This window comes from Rhinolophus sinicus, chromosome 18 (genome assembly GCF_057876585.1).
Source record: "Rhinolophus sinicus isolate RSI-liver-muscle chromosome 18, RSI-T2T, whole genome shotgun sequence".
Taxonomy (NCBI): Eukaryota; Metazoa; Chordata; class Mammalia; order Chiroptera; family Rhinolophidae; genus Rhinolophus; species Rhinolophus sinicus.
Genome location: NC_142518.1, coordinates 14323397 through 14345956, shown reverse-complemented (window position 1 = coordinate 14345956; position 22560 = coordinate 14323397). Strand labels below are relative to the sequence as shown.

Here is a 22560-nt window from a genome sequence, read left to right as displayed (position 1 = left end):
GCCATTTACTATTCTTTCTTTTGTCCATCTATGCAAATTTTACAACCTGTTTACAAAGATAAACCCCTACTTGCACTCCTTAGGGGCAATAAGCTAGTTGAATTTTAAAATTCTTTCAATAACCTAGTCCCATGCCTGAAACATAGCAGACATAAACAAAGGTTTGTTAAAATGAACAAATGAGTAAATGAATGATCAAAGGAAATGTACAAGTAAATGAAAATGATCAATCAATGACAAACGTATAGTTTACAGTATCTCAGTGCATTAAAATTTTTAAATAGTTCACAACATGCATTTAAATGATATTCTTAATCCCATATAACTCTCACATTGAACACCAAATGTGAAGTCAGTACAATAATCCAACCGCAATATATTATTATGTGTTTCACCAATCACAAGAAACCAAGAGAAGTGGGGTGCGGGGGGGGTGAGGATCAATAAATGATTAAAATAATAGGAGAATTAGATGACAAGCATGTTGGTTATTTAAAAAAGAAAATGCTAGTAAAACGTTGAGATCAATAATTTGAGATGAACGAATTCCATCCCAGTTGCTTTTGAAGAAACACAGTATAAACCTGCAATTTGTCAAAATTTCTAGAAGAAAAAAATTTCAAAGCTCAGTACTTCCTTAAAAGAGCAGGATGGCAATATGGGACAACCAAATGCAGGAATAATGATTTACTATGCTACTCAAATCTATTTTACTCATCCTGTTACTGCCCAGCAAAGTCTTTCACATTTCTTGTGTTAGCTCATAAACACCTAGTGAGGTATGTGATATTGTAGGTATGTGCAGGTGATATTATATCCAATTTCTAGTTTAGGAAACTCAAGTAACGAGAGGATAAGTGACTTGCTAAAAATTACATTGCCATTAAGCTGCAGAACTGCTTGTAGGACCTAGGCCTAGGGACTCTGACCCACTGCATACAGTAGTTATTACAGGCTGGTCTCCAGTGGTTTTAATTCAGTAGCTTGGGGGTAGGGCCTGAGAATCTGCATCTCTAACAAGTTCCCAAGGGAGGCTGATGCTGCTGGTCCAGGGAAGTCCTCACTGTGAGAACCACTGGCCTATACCATACTGCCCCTCCACTGATTTAAGCTGAATTATATTGCAAGTATTCAGAAAGCACGACTTACCTGATGTTTGTTTTTTACATGAGTTAAGTTTCTTAATGTAAATAAACTATTTGACAGATCACAGTGGATTCTTTTAGATGTCACAATAACTTGTCATGAACCAGAAAATATTTAACAAAGACAAATTTCTTGCTGAGAATAGAAAACATCTGATTTACTTTAAGTAAATAGCTATTCTAAAGTAAATAAACTGACTGAAATTCTCCCCAAACCAGCCCTTACTAACTCAATAGGTCTTTTTAGTTTAATCTCCTAATCAGTTTATGCCCTCAGAAGTCAACCTCAATTATATGAGATATATAAGTTGTTTACTAATAAAAGGAAAAAACACACACCAAAATTTGAAATGTTACAATACTTACATTTTCTGTAGTTCCAGTAATTACATGGAGGCCATCATATGTTGATTTAATATACATACCCTAAGAAAAAGACAGCATCAGAAAAAAAATGAAGCAACTGGAACATTTCCAAGTATATTATAACCTCATTTACAAAAAAAATTATCCTATCAAATTAAAATTGCCACACGCCCCAGAGATGAATCTATGATTCAATAATGCTGTTTTTAAATTGGTAAGAAATTCCTATCTGAATGTTCTGCTTTCTAAACTTTGCCCAAAAAAGGCTGTACACAACTTAATCAAGTTAACTACTTGATAAGTAAACTGCCTATGAAACTTCTAAAATGCAGCATTGTAATTCAATACCCTGAAGAAAGAACATACCTTATTACCCCCTAAATCCATACTATGTGCTTTGTGGCAAAATAAAAGTTAAAAAGAAAAATTCAAATATTGGTATGTTATTAGCTTATTATACTTGATACATATTATACAATAAAAAGTAGGCTTCTACAGACCATTTCAACTATAAGTAACCAGAGATAGAAGTGTGATAAGATACTGTTAATATAAACTTTTTTCTCCTGCTCTTTTGTAGTATCCTGCATCTTCTGTCTTTATTTATTGATGAAATTTTAATAATTATATCCAATCATCTCTATACTAATAATTAAGAGGTAATGTGTGGCAATCCCTCCTCCCAGTAAGGAGGGTGAGATTTCATTTTCCATTTGAACACAGTCATATTAGAAAAAAACTTCATTAAAGTTTAGAGATTATCCAGAAATCCTGAAACTGTACAAGCTTTACGAGCAAACAAAAACTTTAAATTATGGATAGTGATAGGACTTTAAAGGAAAAAAAAAAATCACAAGATAATATTCACATTTTAAATATTAAAATATTTTCATTTAAACAAAACAGAAAAAAATAGATGATGCAGTGAATGGCGTATTTTCCTCTCTAAGAAAGATTGTTATTTTAAATTCTCTTTGGGGAAAAACTACCTGAGTTTTACCTATAACAGTGTTTTGCACTTCAAAATATCGATTTCAAAAATAAAAATGCTAATTTTAATAAATTTGGAACTTGGAAATATAAGGGACTTAACATAACCAACAATATCATTTCAGAAATAGCATACATTTAAAGCACTAATGTGAAGTAGACAATTACCATAATTTTAATTTCCCATACCTTTATGTTAATTTTATATTAAGTTCCTAGAAGCATACAATCTTCCCAGGCTGAATCAAGACGAAACAGAAAATCTTAACTGACCAATTATTACTAATGAAATCAAATCATTAATTAACAAGTTCTGAACAAACAAAAGTCTTGGACCACATGGCTTCACAGGTGAATTTTACCAAACATTCAAAAAAGAAGTACCACCTATTCTTCTCCAACTATTCCAAAAAATTCAAAACGAAGGAATGCTTCCAAGCTGTTTTTAAAATGAAAGTTTATTAGGGGGAACAATTGTTAGTAAAGTTACACAATGTGATTTATAGATGATGTAGTACAAAATTGTACACAAGCTCATTTTATGAGGCCACCATTACTCCGATTCCAAAACCATACAAAGACATTACAAGAAAACTAGGCCGATATCCCTAATGAACATAGATGCAAAAATCCTCGACAAAATATTAGGAAACTGAGCTCAGCAATACATTAACAAGATCATACACCATGAACAAGTGGGATTCATTCCTGGGTTGGTTCAATATATGCAAATCAATAATGTGACATACCACATAAAAAAGATGAAAAATAAACATCATATGGTCATATCAATAGATGCTGAAAAAGCATTTGACAAAATCCAGTATCAATTCATGATAAAAACTCTCAGCAAAGTGGGAATGGAAGGAACATATCTCAACATAATAAAGGCCATATATGACAAACCCACAGATACTATCATACTCAATGGGGAAAAGCTAAAAGCATTCTCCTTAAGATCAGGAACAAGATAAGGATGTCCACCATCACCACTTTTATTCCACACAGTTCTGGAAGTCCTATCCCCAGCAATCAGACAAGCAAAAGAGGTAAAAGGCATCCAAATGGGAAAGGAAGAAGTAAAACTGTCATTATTTGCAGATGATGTAATACTATAATAGAGAACCCAAAAGATTCCACCAAAAAACTGTTAGAACTGAATTTAGGAAAGGAGCAGGATACAAAATTAATATTTAGAAATCAGTTGCATTTTTATACACCAATAATGAACTATCAGAAAGAGAAATTAAAAAAACAATGCCATTTAAAATTGCATAAAATATATAAAATACTTAGGAATAAATTTAGCCAAGCTACCAAAAGACCTGTACTCAGAAAATTGTAAGACATGGAAGAGAGAAATTACAGAAGATACAAATAAATGGAAACACACACCAAGCTCATGAATAGGAAGAATTAATATAGTTAAAATGTCCACACTACCCAAAGCAATCTATAGATTCACTGCAATCCCTATGAAAATACCAATGGCATTTTTCATAAAACTAGAACAAATGATCCTAAAATGTATATGGAACCATAAAAGACCCTGAATAGCCATGGCAATCTTGAGAAAGAAGAACAAAGCTGGATGTATCACACTACCTGATATCAAATTACACTATAAGGCCATAATAATCAAAACAGCAAAACAGCATGGTATTGGCATAGACACATAGATCAATGGAACAGAATAGAGAGCCCAGAAATAAATCCATGCCTATATAGTCATTTAATTTATGACAAAGAAAGCAAGAATATATATTGGTGTAAAGACAGTCTATTCTATAAATGATGCTGGGAAAACTGGACAGTTATATGCAAAAAAAGAAAGAAAGAAAGAAAGAAGGAAACTGGACCACCTTCTTATGCCATATACAAGAATAAACTCAAAACGGGTTCAAGACTTAACTGTAAGACCCCAAAACCATAAAACTCCTAGAAGAAAATATAGATAGCAAACTCTCATACATTACCCATAGTAATATTTTATCAATATATCTCCTCAGGCAAGGGAAACAAAAGAAAAAATAAACAAATGGGACTATATCAAACTGAAAAATTTTTTCAGAGGTAAAAAAAACCCCATCAACAAAACAAAAAGACATCCTACTGAATGGGAGAAGATATTTGCCAATGACACATCTGATAAGGGGTTAATATCCAAAATTTCTATATAAAAAAACCTCATGCAATTCAACACCAAAGAAACAAACAACCCAATTACAAAATGAGCAGAGGACCTGAATACACATTTCTCCAAAAAGGACATACAGATGGCGAATTGACAAATGAAAAGATGCTCAACGTCACTAAACGTCAGAGAAATGCAAATAAAAACCACAATGAAATATCACCTCACACCTGTCAGAATGGCCATTATCAATAAATCAACAAACAGCAAGAGTTGGCGAAAATGTGGAGAAAATGGAACCCTCATGCACCGTTGGTGGAATTGCAAATAGGTGCAGTCACAGTGGAAAACATTGTAGAGGTTCCTCAAAACATAAAAAATAGAACTACCTTATGACCACTCCCGGGTATTTATACAAGGAAATCCAAAACACTAATTCGAAAAGACATATGCACCCCTATATTTACTGCAGTGCTATTCCCAATAGCCAAGATATAGAAACAATTGAAATGTCCATCAATAGATGACTGGATAAAGAAATTGTGTCACACACACACACGCACACACACACACACAATGGAATATTCTCAGCTATAAAAATGAAAGAAATCTTACCATTTGCAACAACATGGATGGACCTAGAGGGTATTGTGCTAAATGAAATAAGTCAGACTGAGAAAGACAAATACCATATGATCTCACTGTGGAATCTAAAGAAAAAAATAAATGGACAAACAAAACATAAATAGACTCACAGATACAGAGAACCATTTGCAACAACATGGATGGACCTAGAGGGTATTGTGCTAAATGAAATAAGTCAGACTGAGAAAGACAAATACCATATGATCTCACTGTGGAATCTAAAGAAAAAAATAAATGGACAAACAAAACATAAATAGACTCACAGATACAGAGAACAAACTGATGGTTGCTAGATGGGAGGGGGTTGGGGGATGCGTGAGAAAGGTGAAGGGATTAGGAAGTACAAATTGATCGTTAAAAACTGTCATGGGGATGTGAAATACAGTATGGGGAATATAGTCAGTAATATTGTAAAAACTATGTATAGTGCCAGGTAGGTACTAGACTTATTGGGGGGTTACTTCATAAATTATATAAATGCCCAACCACTATGCTGTACACCTAAAACTAATATAAAATAATATTGAATGTAAACTATAATTTAAAAAATATAATCACGGGATGTGAAGTACAGCATTGGGAATATAGTCAATGGTATTTTAATAGCTATGTACAGTGCCAGATGGGTGGTAGACTTATTGGGGTTTTCATTTTGTGAGGTGTGTAAATGTCTAATCACTATGTTGTTTGGTACACCTGAAGCTAATTATAATAATGAGAGAATTATTGTGAGGGCTAAAAGAACTCACAGTTGTGAAAATTCTTTATAAATAAATGAATCTTAAAATACCAAAAGAAAAAGCTCTAAATAATCTCATAAATGATTAGGTCATAGAGAAAGTCTAGTATCCTAAGAAAATTTGTTTAGAAAAAGACATAGTGATTGATATAATGAAAACTCATGGAGATAATCTAGTCATGAGTCTGGAAATAAAATTTGTGTGTGATTGCACATACCAGGAACTTTAAAAATGGCAATTGTAAGGTAAAGCAAGTATCTATTCGTTATAGGAAGAGGACCTCATCCTTATTTATACATAATTTATATCAAACCTAATTTTTTCAGATGGGTACAAATGTTTAAAATGCTTAAATAAAGAAGGATCTAGCTATGTATACAGAGTTCAATTCTAGCAACTTCATAGTTATGAACAATAGAATAGAAATAAAGCCCATTTTTAAAATGACACAAAGAATGAAGATATTTCTTTTTCTGCAATATTTTCACTGCTAACCTCAACAAACCATTTGTTGTAGCTGCTTTTAATAATCAAAACTAACTTCTTCATCCTTTATATCTCCCTCTGGTAGAACTAATGAGAAAAAAATAATGGCCAAAAATCAGATACTAAGAGAAAGAGAAGAAACAAGTTGTTTGGATGAGCTTCAAACTAATCCACAGATGCAGTCCACAGAACTACACCTGATCACGTTATCATCTCTGAGAAAGGGTCAAACAGCAGGAGGACATGTAATTTAATGGCTCTTTTTTTCTGGAACTGAGACTTCCATTTTATCAAAGCCTTCATTCCTCCTTTTCTTTTAAAACCAGTTAATTAATTCTGGAGCTGACTTGAACAGCAGCCTCTCTCCTGCTCAGCTAGCCCAAATGACATTTGCTTCACTTTGTCTCCAAACATTGGTTAACCAATGGGAACCAATGCAACCTCAGTCAAGTCAATGAAATCCGGCATATTTGGAGATACCATGTTTCCCCGAAAATAAGACCGGGTCTTCTATTAATTTTTGCTCCAAAAGACGCATTAGGGCTTATGTTCAGGGGATGTCATCCTGAAAAATCACGCTAGGGCTTATTTTCCAGTTAGGTCTTATTTTCGGGGAAACATGGTCGTCCATGTGCCTAAATAGCAAAAGAACTCTCTGAGGCCAAGAGGCTTCCCCAAGGATGCCCCGCCCCCCAGCCCCTTTTTCTCTATTCAGCTCATCTCTCAGTTCTGATCTAGTTTAGATACATTCTAATAGCTCTCATTTTCCTTCTTTAATTTTCAACTAATTGTTGTTGTTTAAAAGCATTTTAGAAATCAGTTTCATATTATTAATGATAACTAAGGATGCTTTCCACCATTCCTTAAAATGCTCAGGACTCTCTTAAATCTAAGAAATCCTAGGAGATTTGACTAGTTAGGTAGAAAGCTGATGAATAAGCCATCCAGTTTATTAGTGGAAAAACAAAGCAACTACCTTTTGCCTATGAGAGCTTCTCTGTTTTGAAACTGGCAGAACTTCTGCAGATATTTCTAAGCTAATTAAACGTCATTAAAGCTTGGTGAATTCTCCCACATCTTTCTATTTCTTTCCTTCATTTACCATTTAGACACTTTCTATGGCTAAGTACATGCTAAATGTTACCCAAATCCTTAAATCTATTTATTCAAATGTGATTGACTAAACGTAATTAAAGGTGGCCATTTTAAAAAATGATATAATGTCATTTTTAAAATGAACAAGTCATGTAAAATTTCTATTTAGTCATCTCTCCTGTAACATAAACAACAAAAAATAGTTTTGTAGTGAGCTCTTTTATGAATATTCAACATTTTAGTTTTTTCTTTTTCTCCCTCTGAAATATCTTCCCAATGAAATGCTGCCAACTGTCCTTTAAAAATGAATTTCTCTAGATAGTTCCAGTTTTAAAGTCATCCTCCTAAACTTCTCACACCTCCTGTTAGCAATTCCAAGTTTAAATGTGGGATAATGGAACACGCTTTGTTCAGATGTACTTCATTTAGATGTACTTGGACTTAAACCCTGCCTCTATTGTGTATTACCGATATGTGATACAAGGCAAATTAAAGATCTGTGATTCCATCTTCTCATTTGCAAAATGATAAAATTAATCCCTATTCTATAGAGTTGTGAGGAAAATACCTGGCAAATGGTAAGAACTCATTTCTTCTCTTTACTCTTGTAGGTCTTTCCCAGACTGTTTAACTGAATCTGGTTCTTACCATTTTAAGTTCATGACTATTCCAAAGAGCAGACCCAGAGCAACCTCTTTCAAATTTAAAACCCAAAAGGCCTCTCCAGGGCTATAAGTTCATTTAAAAATTTTCAAGATTTCATAAAGTCCATTGATTCGCATTGTCTTGACTCACTTCACATGGTTATTTTTACCCCATGATTTCAGTGTAAATTAGAGAAAAAAAATCAAGCTCTTTTCTCAGAACAATACCATCCTTAGAACCATAGGCTCATAGAGCTAGAGAGAGCTTTAAAGATAAAATGATCTAGTCCACCCTTCCTGGCCTCCAAATTCTATAGATGAAAAGATCAAGGCCAAGGAAGTTAAATTTGCTCACCCACCTCCACTAGATTACACTCACAGCAATATTTTATGTAAGTGATTTGTATCCAGGTGTCCTGACTACTTGTCTAGTATAACATACGAGTAGTAATTGGTTCATAATTTTCCAATCTACAAATCATGATTAGAGAGCTTCCTTTCCTTCATAACTACTGAAAAGGGAGGTGTAGAAAGGGAATCTTTAATACTATAGGTTGAAAGATGCTTTAAATAAAACTGGACTTTGTAAAGGAAAACAAAAGGATAGTAAGAATTAAAAATCATAAATATTACTTCAAATACTTTATAAATTTTAGAAAAAAGTCCTTGAAACTAATTAAAGTTAGATACCGTGTTTTCCTGAAAATAAGACCTAGCCGAACAATCAGCTCTAATGCGTCTTTTGGAGCAAAAATTAATATAAGACCTGGTCTTAGTTTACTATAAGACTGGGTGTAATATAATATAATATTAATATAATATAATATAATACAATGTAATGGTCTTATATTAATTTTTGCTCCAAAAGACGCATTAGAGCTGATTGTCCGACTAGGTCTTATTTTCGGGGAAACAGGGTATAACACTTATAGGTTACAATGATGACATGCTTGCTGGCTATGTCTGATATGCTGATTTCCATCTTTCCAGGAAGACACAGATAAAAACCACAAAAGCCCGAGGAATTGTGGTTACCTAGAAGTAATTTGCCAAATATCAGAAGAAAAGTCAATCAATAGGAGAGATGGCTTCAACTAAAAAAATCACTGGTGGCCAATGAAGACTTTGCCCTCTAAGTTATATACATACATATTTAATTGAAGAAGAAACACCACATAAAAAGTTAAACCTGCTTAGAGATTTTTAAGAATATATTATCTGAATTAAATTATTAATTCTAGTTTCCAAGACTTCTGTTTTCTAAAATATCATTAATTGTATCCTTGGAAAATTCATCTACAGGGAGAAATTACGAACACTGTATCACCAAGCTAAGACATAATAGTTGTGCACTAGGTAAGATGATCAACAGCCAGTTTCTTGTTTATTTTTGTTTTGAAACTGGCAGCAGACCTTCTGTAGATGCCTTCTGTCTCTCCCTCATTAATATTAATATCATACGTTTTCTTTTTAGAGGCTTAGAAAAGAGGAAGTTTTCTCTTGGGTTAAATTTAGAACCGACACAATTTTTAATCAGGTGAACAAAATGTAGATGATTACCTTTATTATTCCATAATTTCAAAACGACATCCCATAGATGTCAGCCTAGTTTTGGCAACATCCACCTGCTTACTCACCCTTATAGGAAAGAATGGATATGACTTACAAAGAATATCACATTTGTTTAGTTTACCCACCCTAAGGGAAGGGAGACCTATTAAAACTAGAACAAACCAAAGCAAAACAAACAAAACACCCACCTGCATGGGTGGTTCTTATTATAAAACTCTTAAACTTCCTTTAAACCTAAGGAACTTTGGTAGGGGGTGAAAGAATGCATTAAAAGCTATATTATTACCAAAGTAAACAGGGCGATTCAGAAATCACCATTTTAAATTTTTCTTATTTTCATTTATCTTCATGAAACATCTCATCATGACAAACTCCTACACCTTAACTCCACTAGAAAAAAATACCAAAATGTTCAGTTTAAAATTCATGGATTCCCATATATTCAGATGCTGCTTTGCCCACATCATTAGCTGTCTGTTGATGGATGGTGGCTTTGATAAAAATGGTATCTCTTACCAGCCCTTCACTTGGTTTGATGTTTGCCAGCTGAATCACTTCCAGGTGAGCTGACTGTGAAACCAGAGGATCCGATGACAGGGATATGATGTGGTCACAGACTCCAGAAAGAGTTTTACACTGAGAGAAAAAAAAAGAAAAAGAAAATTGTGATAAACGCATGTTGTGTCACATAAATCACTTTTTGTTGTAACTTCTTTTCCAAGGAAAAATTAAAAAAACAAAACAAAACAGTAGAAGTAGTTGGCATTTTATTCTATAAAATTTGTATAAAAAAGGTATTCAGATGAGAAAAACACACAACACACTTATATTCTAAATTATGGATATAAGAACTATATATCAAAATATTCAAGAAAGTTTTGGTTATGTTTTATTTCCATTATTTAATTTATCAGACCTAGAATAAGATGATTGCTTCTAGGCAATTTTAATAATCTGAGAACTTCTTGATAACAATCATCAGATTGAATTGAATTCAATAATTTCAAAAACCTTGATGTCTTTTACTTCATGATCAGAATAGTTAAAAAAAAAATCCAGCCAAGGTCCAGGTAAGATGAATCTCTCAAATGTGCTTGATGAACTCCTCCTCCTTTTTCTTCTAGACTTTCCTGCTCAAGGTTACCTTTGTATGTTTCCTACTTCCTCCAGGCAAAGTTTGGCACTCCCTCAATCCTGCATTCTCAGCATTCTATGTGCAGTCTAAAAGTGTATGATAACTACATTCTGAAGCCCTCTTGAGGCAGGGACTGTGTCCTACTATCATCTCTGACTTCTCTTTCTCCCCCAACCCCTACTTGCCACCCACACAAGGTAGACAGATCCTAGAACATATAAGGTACTTTACAAATATCTTGTTTCCCCGAAAATAAGACCTAGCTGGACCATCAGCTCTAATGCATCTTTTGGAGCAAAAATGAATATAAGAACTGGTATTGTATTGTATTGTATTATGTAAGATCCGGTCTTATACTAAAACAAGACCGGGTCTTATATATTCTTTTTTGCTCCAAAAGATGCATTAGAGTTGATGGTCTGGCTAAGTCTCATTTTCAGGGAAACACGGTATGAATTGAATAAACCGAAGAGCAAATGAGCTTTAACAACAAGTGGTTTGACTGAGGAAAGAAAGCTAATGCTTTAGTTAGGATAAACCCATTCACACTGATATAGAATAATAGATTTAAATAGATTACATCCATATTGGTATGGTTAAGACTCAGACATGGTCAAATTATGAAGAAAGTGAAACATGAGTAAATGAAGCTTAGAATACACTGTCCTAAAATATGCTGGCTCTTACATGCTTCACAGACTCTCATTGTACTCAGTGAAGCCTGGTGTCCATCATTTGAGGGTTTTGTTTGTTTGCCTTTTTTTGTTCCTTATTGTAGAAGAAGCTATTCTGTTGTAGCGATCAAGGTGTTATCTTCTATCCATCTCCAACATGTTAGGTTTGTTCTGTGACTACTGCATTACTCTGCTATACGGAAGACAGTTTCTTCGCCCTGGTCTGGATAAGAAGGACTCTCTTTTTACTTACTGCATTCTGTACTTTGTCTATGGTCTCAGTCGGCGCAGGGCTCAGCTTCTTCATACGACGGAAACTGCCAGGCTAAATTTCTTTTCCTGTTCGCACTACTGCTTTTCGCATCTGCTTTTCAAGGCTTTTTTTTTTTTTTTTTTTTTTTTTTTTTTTGAGGCTATCAGCCTCTAAAGACAGACATTAGCTGGCATAATACCAATACCCATGGAAAGAAACTGGGCTTTGTATGAAGACAGATGTGGGCAATCACCACGCTGCCAGTTACTTGCTGTGTGACTGTGAGCAAGCTATTTTATATCCTTGAGGCTCAGTTTCCTAATGTAGAAAGTGGAGTAATAAAAATTACTTTCTGTGGTTTATATGACAGATCAGGATAATGTATATAAAAGAGAGCACGATATGGGTCCTATCAAAGGAAGACACTAAATAAATGTTTATTCTCCCTTTGTTGCTTTCTCTACCCTCCAAGGACTCAATCCTTACTGGTGGGATGAATTATGTCGTTATTTTTAATCCCATGGCCTTGTTGACCATCTTAAAATGACCAGGAATCACACTGCATGGTCATAATGGACAGCTCACAGCTCTTTACTCTTTCTCATGTTCAAGTCTCAGTGCTCTCAGATACAAATAACCCTGAAGAGCTGCTAAGCAAAGTGCCAACAGGACCCTCCCCCTGCAAACTGGAAATCCTACAGGGCCAGCTTCATGGGTGTGTGACCTGTGCAGTAGCAGAAGGGTCTGTACTTAGTATTATGCCGCTGCTGTCTTGGAATTCTTATTTTTGAAAAAGGGGCTTGACAGTTTAATTGTGCACTGGGTCTCATATATCATGTAGCCCATCCTAGGATCCCAGTCTTGGGGTGTGTGTGTGTGTTTGTGTGTATCTAATTCCTCTTGAAAATATTCATCAGTAACCACAAGGGTAAAGGACAGAATGGCAGCACTTTACATACAAAAACTGGCTGCATTTCAAGTTGCTGCTGGTTGACAGGAAGGTAAACACTTTTGGGCAGATTTAAATATTTTAACATTTCTTTCCTCCCATACATGGTTACATCTTCATTCTTTTTTATTATTATTATTTTTGGAGTTTTTATTTAATATTTTTGGACCATGGCTGACCGTGAAGTTCTTGTTTTCTCTTTATCTCAAGCGGGAAATAACATTGTTAATTCTGAAGAGTTTTCATATAGGATACTTGGATTGTGTGATAATCTGAAGGCTACTAAATTAGCATGCTAAAAAGAATACTTTGTGGATTCTAGTGAAGCATATTTCAAAAGTGTCCAATGAATAAATAAATAGGAAGGTAATGGATGAATATAAATGGCTCAACATGTGCTCGTTACAATATCCAGGGCCTTATATGACACACTGGTAATGAGCAATGGTAGTTCTGCTATCCAGGCAGTGGAAGCACTTACAAGTGGGGAAGAAGGAAAAAAAGGCAGAAATACTAGACTGTAGACATTTTTACAAAAAAGAAAATACCATTTAAATCCACTGTATTAAGTTGTAAATCATTTTTTCAGATTCTTCCTCTTGAGTAATTCTGTTTGCCAATTACCTGCTATGTGCTAGGTCTGCTGGGAATACAAAAGATGAGTAAAACATTGACTTTACCAGCAAAGCTATCAGGATTGAATAAAGATCTTGGAAAATAATATAAGATTAGAAAAGAAACTCTACTAGAATTTTGCTGCCTGTTTGAGAGATAATATCCTACAACCTTTATATTGCAGCATTTGGTACTTGGCTAAATAAGCCAATTAGAAGGGGTATAAAATGGCCTGGCTTTATATGCTAATTCCACACTCATTACTGCAGCATACATCAAGCCACTGCAGGAAACCACATTAAGACTACAATGGCAAACTTCCAGGGAAATTATTTACCGTGTTCTTGTAAAAAGTAAATTTGTTCATTCAGTGAACTCGTGTGATATTATGTTATCATTTTAAAACACAGTATTATCTATTGCTATTAACAGTGTATTCTGGAAAAAGAAAATTAACTCTAATACAGCAAGAAAAATGCATTCTTTGTTACTGTAAGTTAACATCAATTTTATACAGCACCTACCATTCAGGGTCTGACACAATGCTAAACACTTCATATCCATTATCTAATTTATCTTTATAACAACTTCCTGAAGTAGGTGTTATTATACCCAGTTTAGCAGATGAGAAAGCAATGCTAAAAAATAGACCAAGGTCATTGCCTCGGCAGAAGAAGGACTTGAATTTTTAATCATTATGCTTATCATCTCTTATTTTGATGCTTAAATCTCAACTTGTTTTTGGTGAATTTTATTTAAAATCTATGTCTGTATTAAATGGATGTTATATAACATGTTGAAACTGCATAGTATAATGAAATATAAGGTGAGCCTGCAAGCGTTCTTCTAACTTAGAATGCAGTTTAAATACAGAGTAGAACTGAGACTGTGAAGGATAGTCTGGGGAAACTTAAAGCAATTTTAGCAGCAAAAGGACAACTCTATTCTAGTTGGAAGATGACTGGTAACCACTGGTACAGAAGGGATTCTTCTGCTATCTTTGCAATATTTATATCAAAAGATTTTAAATTCTGTTTATCTTTAGTTCTAAAACAGAAGAAAAAAATTTGAACCTAAATTTAAAGCCTAGTAAATAATGTGCCTTTAATAATGCTAAAGGGAGCATAAAATGGCAATGGGTATCATAACAGACCCTCTGGATTGTGTTGTAAGCTACCCAAGATGGTGAAAAAAGATTTAGTGACTAAATAGCAGTTAACAGACAGGGCTAGCTAGCTATGACAAAAGTGCCTTTTAAAATAGAAGTGTGTCACAGGCTAAATTTAATGGTATTGTGATTTTTCCCCCCTCTCCAGTTGTTTACATTATAACTAAAGAGTAAAATTCACAAACGGGATTTAAATTGTTCTTCAAAAGTATTATTCTATAACATGTTCGCCAACACAACAATTTCTTGCTCATACACTGAAGAAAATTGAAGGAGAAACAATTTTTTAAGTTTAGTGGTTACCAGAGGGTAGCAGGGGAGGGGGGTGATTGATGAGGGTAAACCGGATCAAATATATGGTGATGGAAGGAGAACTGACTCTGGGTGGTGAACACACAATGGGATTTATAGATGATGTAATACAGAATTGTACACTTGAAACCTATGTAACTTTACTAACAATTGTCACCGCAATAAACTTTAATTAAAAAAACAAACAAAAAAACTGAAAAAACTAATAGAATAAAATTTCAATTTTAACTCATTGTATTAATTACATCCATACAAAGCAAGGACTAAGAGTTTCAAACATTTTCAGATTTTGTGGGTAGATACCCAAAAGAGGGATTGCTGGATCATATGGTAATCCTATTTTTAATTTTCTGAGGAACCTCCACACTGCCTTCCATAACGGCTGCACCAGTCTGCATTCCCACCAACAGTGTATGAGGGTTCCTTTTTCTCCACAGCCTCTCCAACACTTGTTACTATTTGTCTTGTTGATGATAGCCATTCTGACTGGGGTGAGGTGATATCTCATTGTGGTTTTTATTTGCATTTCTCTGATGATTAGTGATGGTGAGCATTTTTTCATATGTTTATTGGCCATTTGTATGTCCTCTTTGGAGAAATGTCTCTTCAGGTCCTCTGCCCATTTTTTTTTTTATTGGATTGTTTGTTTTCTGTTGTTGAGTTTTATGAGTTTCTTATGTATTTTGGATATTAGCCCCTTATTGGAGGCATTGTTTGCAAAAATCTTCTCCCATTCCGTTGGTTGCCTCTTTATTTTGTCGATGGATTCCTTTGCTGTGCAGAAGTTTTTTAGTTTGATATAGTCCCATTCATTTATTTTAGCTTTTACTTCCCTTGCCTTTGAGGTCAAATTTATAAAATCCTCTTTGAACTCAAAGTCCGTAAGTTTAGTACCTATGTTTTCTTCTATGCAGTTTATTGTTTCAGGTCTTTTGTTTAGGTCTTTGATCCATTTTGAGTTACTTTTGATACATGGTGACAGACAGCAGTCTAGTTTCATTCTTTTGCATGTGTCTTTCCAATTCTGCCAGCACCATTTATTGAAGAGGCTGTCTTTTCTCCATTGTATGTTTTTGGCTCCTTTGTCGAAAATTATCTGTCCATATTTATGTGGTTTTATTTCTGGGTTCTCAATTCTATTCCATTGGTCTATGTGTCTGTTTTTCTGCCAATACCATACTGTTTTGATTATTGTTGCCCTGTAGTACAAGCTGAAGTCAGCGAGTGTGATACCTCTACATTCCCTGACTTTAGTTTGTACTACAGGGAAGGCAGTGTGGATATTCCTTAAAAAATTAAAAACAGAATTACCATAGGACCCAGCAATCCCTCTCTTAGGTATCTACCAAAAAAATGTGAAAACATTTATCCATAAAGATATATGTGCTCTGAAGTTCACTGCAACTTTATTTACAGTGACAAAGCCATGGAAACAACCAAAGTGTCCTTTGATAGATGACTGGATAAAGAAGTCGTGGTATATATACACGATGAAATACTATTCTGTCATAAGAAAAGATGAAGTAGTGCCATTTGTGACAACATGGGTGGATCTTGACTTTATTATGCTAAGCGAAATAAGTCAGACAGAAAAAGTCGAGAACTATATGATTTTACTGATATGTGGGATATAAAACTGAAAACAACAAAGGAACAAGAAAAACAAATGAAGAAACAAAACTCATAGACACAGACAACAGTTTAGTGGTTACCAGAGGGTAAGGGGGGTGGGGGGTGGTAGATAAGGGTAAACAGGGTCAAATACATGGTGATGGAAGGAGAACTGACTCTGGGTGGTGAACACACAATGTGATATATAGATGATGTATTACAGAATTGTACACCTTAAATTTATGTAACTTTGCTAACAATTGTCAGCCCAATGAACTTTAATTAGAAAACAAAGAAAAGAAAAAAGAAGTTTCAAATAGCTTCGGAAAGGAACCGCAGTTGCAAATAAAGGTCATATGAATTTTGTTCCAACAAGGCCTAGAAAATTCTGCAATCTCTTTATGTTTCAAACTCTGATGGTGGGGAGAAACGCAACAAAAAATTAGCAAAATGAGAAGAAACCACCTCCACTGCTGCAGCAGCCGCAGCCACTACCACCACCATCACCACCAGTTCATTCAGCCATTCATTCAACAATTGCTTAGTATCTGCTACATGATTCACATGCCAACTACTATGCTTAAGAATTTCACAATCTGGGACAGTGTTTCCAGTAACACATTTGGCTTTGTCTTTAACATCACTGACATTAAGCATGTGGCCCTTGCGTACCTGATAATGGAAAAGAAGCAATAACACTTTAAAATAATCATCATCTAGGAATGATGTGGTCAGTACTAACCAGTGAGAGACCATCACACCGAAATGTGTATCTACTTTGATGAGCAACAAGTGGACACATGACACTTGCAACTTATTTCCAGCTACTGCCTTGAGACATCTTGGTCTCAATTAAAGGAGAAACAAGAGGCTCCAGCACTCCTCTGATTTCTCACAAGGAAATAGCTGGAAACCAGAATTGCATCTGGGAAAATGTCCATTCTATCTGACTGCTCTCAGGTACAGGAAACAGAGCCAGGTAGGTTTGCAGTGGGTCCCCAGGCAGATGAGCGAGCACTCATTAGAGAGTATGCTACTTTCCAGGCTCAAGATTAACAAGGGTCTGAACATATCAATGGCTCAACTACAATGTAGGTTATCAGGAAGATTATTTTATTTTACTTCAGGTTCAAATAGCAGGAGTGAAGCAGTTCATTATAATTGGATGAGCTTCTGGGAAATCCGGGCACTATATATAGAGTTTATGGGCAAATAGGGACCAAAAAACAGAGACCTGGGAGCAATGTCTTCACGTACAGTTGAGAAATTCAAAGTTTCCATATGTGGTTTACTGGCGAAAAGAGGTACTCGCACTGTGTCAGTTATGAATTTATTGGCTCTCAGCTCCAAATTCACCCTTCAGTGCTTGCTCTGTGATGATGGACAGGAGTCTTCAAACATTTCTGCTTTACAGTGAGGACAACGCTAAACGTTTGTCAGTAGAGGGCGCTGGAAAGACATTGCAGGGGGAAGGAGGCTTCTCTTTCAGGTTCCCTTGTACTGCGTTTTGCTTTTCCTTGCTCGTGCTGCTTGGTCCTTCAGTGATGCGTGTGTGTGTGTGTGTGTGTGTGTGTGTGTGTGTGTAATCCAGTGGTGCCCAGGCCATGCAATCCCTCAGTGATCTCAGTCTCAGCCTGGGCTTAGCGACCACCACCCTGTAGCCCCACAGTTGCACGTCACTTGATCTGTGAGCCCTCCCAACAGCATCACTTGCCTGCATACTGGAAGGTTGTTTCCTGCTTGACTGGCAACTGTGGACCAGCTATGGCTTAGGCAACTCAGTGAAGCTGCAACCCTACTGCTCCGTGGTCTCTGACCCTCAGCAGGGGGAGGGTGTTGTGGGGACAGAGCCCCAAAGAGCAGTTGCCAGGCTCTCAGCCTCACATAGAAAGGTGCTGGCTCAGGTAGTAAATGGCCATCAACTGTGATTGCATGGCCATCAGCTGTGGCTAGTTGGCCATCAGCTGTAACCAGTGAGCCACTGGACACTAATATAACTGCTGTGGCTACGCTAGCAGAAAACGGGGGCTAGCAAGAAGATGGTGGCTGGGCTGGCAAGCGCGGATTGCAGTTAGCACGGCGGACTGCGGGTTGCAGATTGCAGAGAAGTGGACAGCAGGTTGCAGACAGTGTGGCTCCTGCTTCCTGTGTCTCCAACCCAGCCTCCAGCGAGACTATAGTGGTATGACGCCCCTACCTATGGCTCCGTGGGTGTTCCTTTTTGGTCTCACCATGTCCTGCGTTCTTATGTGGGGAGCGGGAGCAGAGACCCCGCCTGTCACCCCGCACGACAGTGTCCACCTACAAGCTGTCCTTCGTTAGGTGTTCCGCCCCTCCCAGTCTTAGGGCATGCTTTAGAATCTCTTTACATCTATATAGGTGCTCTTCTATCATAGTTTAATAATTATTTATATTACACTTCCCTTGTTTAAGTTACTGTGTGATTTCTGTCTCCAGATGAATTCAATTACCTTGAAGAAATCTTTACATTTATAGTGACTACAACTGTAGTTAAAAAAAATCCATAATGACTTTAATCACATAAAGAATGGTCTCAGATGAAGAAAGCCCTTCAATTTATGTGCCATACTGTTCTTTACTGATTTTGTGAGTTAATCACCAAAGAATCATGGCATTTATACCTCAGAAACCACAGACGCCACAATCCTGCAACTTAATTGGAGAAGCTAACTTAGTTTTGTTACAGCTAGTAAGTGCTTCAGGTTTTAACACTTTTGCGGTTAATTGCCTTATAAATTATTTTAACTGTAAATCAATTTCTCCACAACCAATGTCCCATGGAAGAAAGAAGAAATACAGATAGAGTATGACCGAGTAGAAAACGTTTGTGTTTTCTGGGATAAAAAGAAAGCATGTGTATATACTAAAGGGAATGTGGCCACACATAAAGAATTGAAATAATCTGTTTTTAGTGTGTCTTCACTGTATTTATTCCTCCCATTATCTTTATAAAAACAATGGGGGTAAGCTGCTAGCATATAGCAAGTGCCATATACAAGACCAAACTGTTGGTTAATGTAAAAGGTGTACTTGAGTTCGGTACAATCTGATTTTTTTTTTTAGTTAGACATTTATCATTTATATCCCTCACACAGTGACAACCCCCCTCCACCCATCTACTACCCCTCTGACATCGCACACAGCCATTACACCTCCACTGCCTCTATTCCTAAAGCTGTACTCCACTTCTTGTATCCATATATATATATATATATATATATATATATATATATATATATATATATAATTGTAGTTGACATTCATATTGTTCAGCTTCAGCTTCAGGTGTACAGTGCAGACAATGTGACTTCAATGGTCATGCCTGGCCTGGGGTTTCCACAAGTTTCTCAAAGCGGACCAGTGTTCCAGTCTCACCAACAAGAGCAGCAGGGCTATGACAAGCAGAGTAAGTCTGCTAAAGCACAAGGCCTGAAATGGCTTCTCAGAAGAGTTTCTGTCTCCAGATTAAAAGACTGTAGGGAAAAGTAGGAGTGAAGAGGTAGTAGGGTACAGAACTGAAGAGAACTCCAGATTCCCTACAACTGATTTACTGTGTAAAACAAGGATCTGTGCAGAGCAAAAATAGGTGGGCTCTACATGCCAGGGAAAGAGCAATGAAGGACAAAGCCTAACTGATACGGAAATTATCAGATCAAGAGGTGAAATATATTACTATTTCTCATTAGACAACAATCACTGGTATAGTATCTTGATTATCTGCATTTCCTTTTGTCTTTTATGATTACAATCTGCCATCTGTTCCATTATATTTAATGGCAAATTCCAAGGAAACCTAAGCTGTCCAGTCTCCTTTTTTCATTCTCACATTTCATACTAACCGACATCTCTGTCCATTACTACAACCAACTGACCGACCGACTGACCAACCAACCCTCTTCCCTACCCAGCTTTTTGGTCTTCAGAATCTACTACTTTCTAATTTTAAGCATAAATAGCTTTCTGATTTTTAAGATAAGAAAGGTGAAAAGGAAACCTAGCCTAAGAATTTCTCAAGTCACTTCTGAATATTTACCGTGTATACCATAAAATTATCCATTAAAAGCCATCAAGATTATAAATAAAATAAACACATAGTTTCATAATTTTTCATTATAAAAGCAATACAGCACAAAAGTCCATTGCCTTCCTATATACTAACAATGAAATCTCAGAAAAAGAAATACAAAAAACAATTCCTTTTGCAATTGCAGCAAAAAGAATAAAATACCTAGGAATAAACTTAACCAAGGATGTGAAAGACCTATATGCTGAAAACTATAAGACATTTTTGAAAGAAATTGAAGAAGACACAAAGAAATGGAAAGACATTCCGTGCTCATGGATTGGAAGAATCAACATAGTTAAAATGGCCATATTACCCAAAGCAATATACAGATTCAATGCAATCCCCATCAAAATCCCAATGGCATATTTTAAAGAAATAGAACAAAAAATCATCAGATTTGTTTGGAACCACAAAAGACCCCGAATAGCCAAAGCAATCTTAAGGAAAAAGAACAATAATGGAGGTATCACACTTCCTGACTTTGGCTTGTACTACAGGGCTACAATAATCAAAACAGCATGGTATTGGCAGAAAAACAGACACATAGACCAATGGAATAGAATTGAGAACCCAGAAATAAAACCACATAAATATGGACAGATAATTTTTGACAAAGAAGCTAAAAACATACAATGGAGCAAAGACAGCCTCTTCAATAAATGGTGCTGGGAGAATTGGATAGCCACGTGCAAAAGAATGAAACTGGACTGCTATTTGTCACCATGTACCAAAGTTAATTCAAAATGGATCAAAGACTTAAGCATAAGACCTGACACAATAAACTGCATAGAAGAAAACATAGGTACTAAACTTATGGACCTTGGGTTCAAAGAGCATTTTATGAACTTGACTCCAAAGGCAATGGAAGTAAAAGCTAAAATAAACAAATGGGACTATATGAAACTTAAAAGCTTCTGCACAGCAAAAGAAACCATTGACAAAATAAAGAGGCCACCAACTGAATGGGAGAAGATTTTTGCAAACAGTGCCTCCGATAAGGGGCTAGTATCCAGAATATACAAGGAACTCATGCAACTCAACAACAAAAAAACAAACAACCCAATTGAAAAATGGGCAGAGGACTTGAAGAGACATTTCTCCAAAGAGGACATACAAATGGCAAATAGACATATGAAAAAATGCTCAACATCACTAATCATCAGAGAAATGCAAATCAAAACCACAATGAGATATCACCTCACCCCAGTCAGAATGGCTATCATCAACAAGACAAACAATAACAAATGTTGGAGAGGCTGTGGAGAAAAAGGAACCCTCATACACTGTTGGTGGGAATGCAGACTGGTGCAGCCGTTATGGAAGGCAGTGTGGAGGTTTCTCAAAGAATTACGAATAGAATTGCCATATGACCCAGCAATCCCTCTTCTGGGTATCTACCCAAAAAATCTGAAAACATTTAGAGATAAAGACACGTGTGCTCCAATGTTCATTGCAGCTTTGTTTACGGTGGCCAAGACATGGAAACAACCAAAATGTCCTTCGATAGATGAATGGATAAAGAAGTTGTGGTATATATACACAATGGAATACTATTCGGCAGTAAGAAAAGATGATATAGGAACATTTGTGACAACATGGATGGATCTTGAGAGAGTAATGCTGAGCGAAACAAGTCAGACAGAAAAAGCAGAGAACCATGTGATTTCACTGATATGTGGTATATAAACCAAAAACAACAAAAGAACAAGACAAACAAATGAGAAACAGAAACTCATAGACGCAGACAATAGTTTAGTGGTTGCCAGAGGGTAACGGGGGCGGGGGGTGGGGGGTGGGAGATGAGGGTAAGGGGGATCGAATATATGGTGATGGAAGGAGAACTGACTCTGGGTGGTGAACACACAATGGGATTTATAGATGATGTAATACAGAATTGTACACCTGAAATCTATGTAATTTTACTAACAATTGTCACCCC

General features: G+C 35.9%; 1 protein-coding gene across 6 annotated transcripts in view; it reads right to left on the bottom strand.

The window, feature by feature from the left end:
- CNKSR2 (connector enhancer of kinase suppressor of Ras 2) overlaps positions 1 to 22560 on the bottom strand; it is a 287389-nt gene that overhangs the window by 148139 nt on the left and 116690 nt on the right. For all 6 annotated transcript variants that reach the window (XM_019755412.3, XM_019755413.3, XM_019755415.3 and 3 more), the window contains exons 6-7: positions 10334 to 10453; positions 1512 to 1571 (exon numbers count right to left, since the gene is read on the bottom strand). In XM_019755412.3, the coding sequence (XP_019610971.1) occupies positions 1512 to 1571; positions 10334 to 10453 (180 nt within the window). The remainder of the gene's footprint in view (positions 1 to 1511; positions 1572 to 10333; positions 10454 to 22560) is intronic.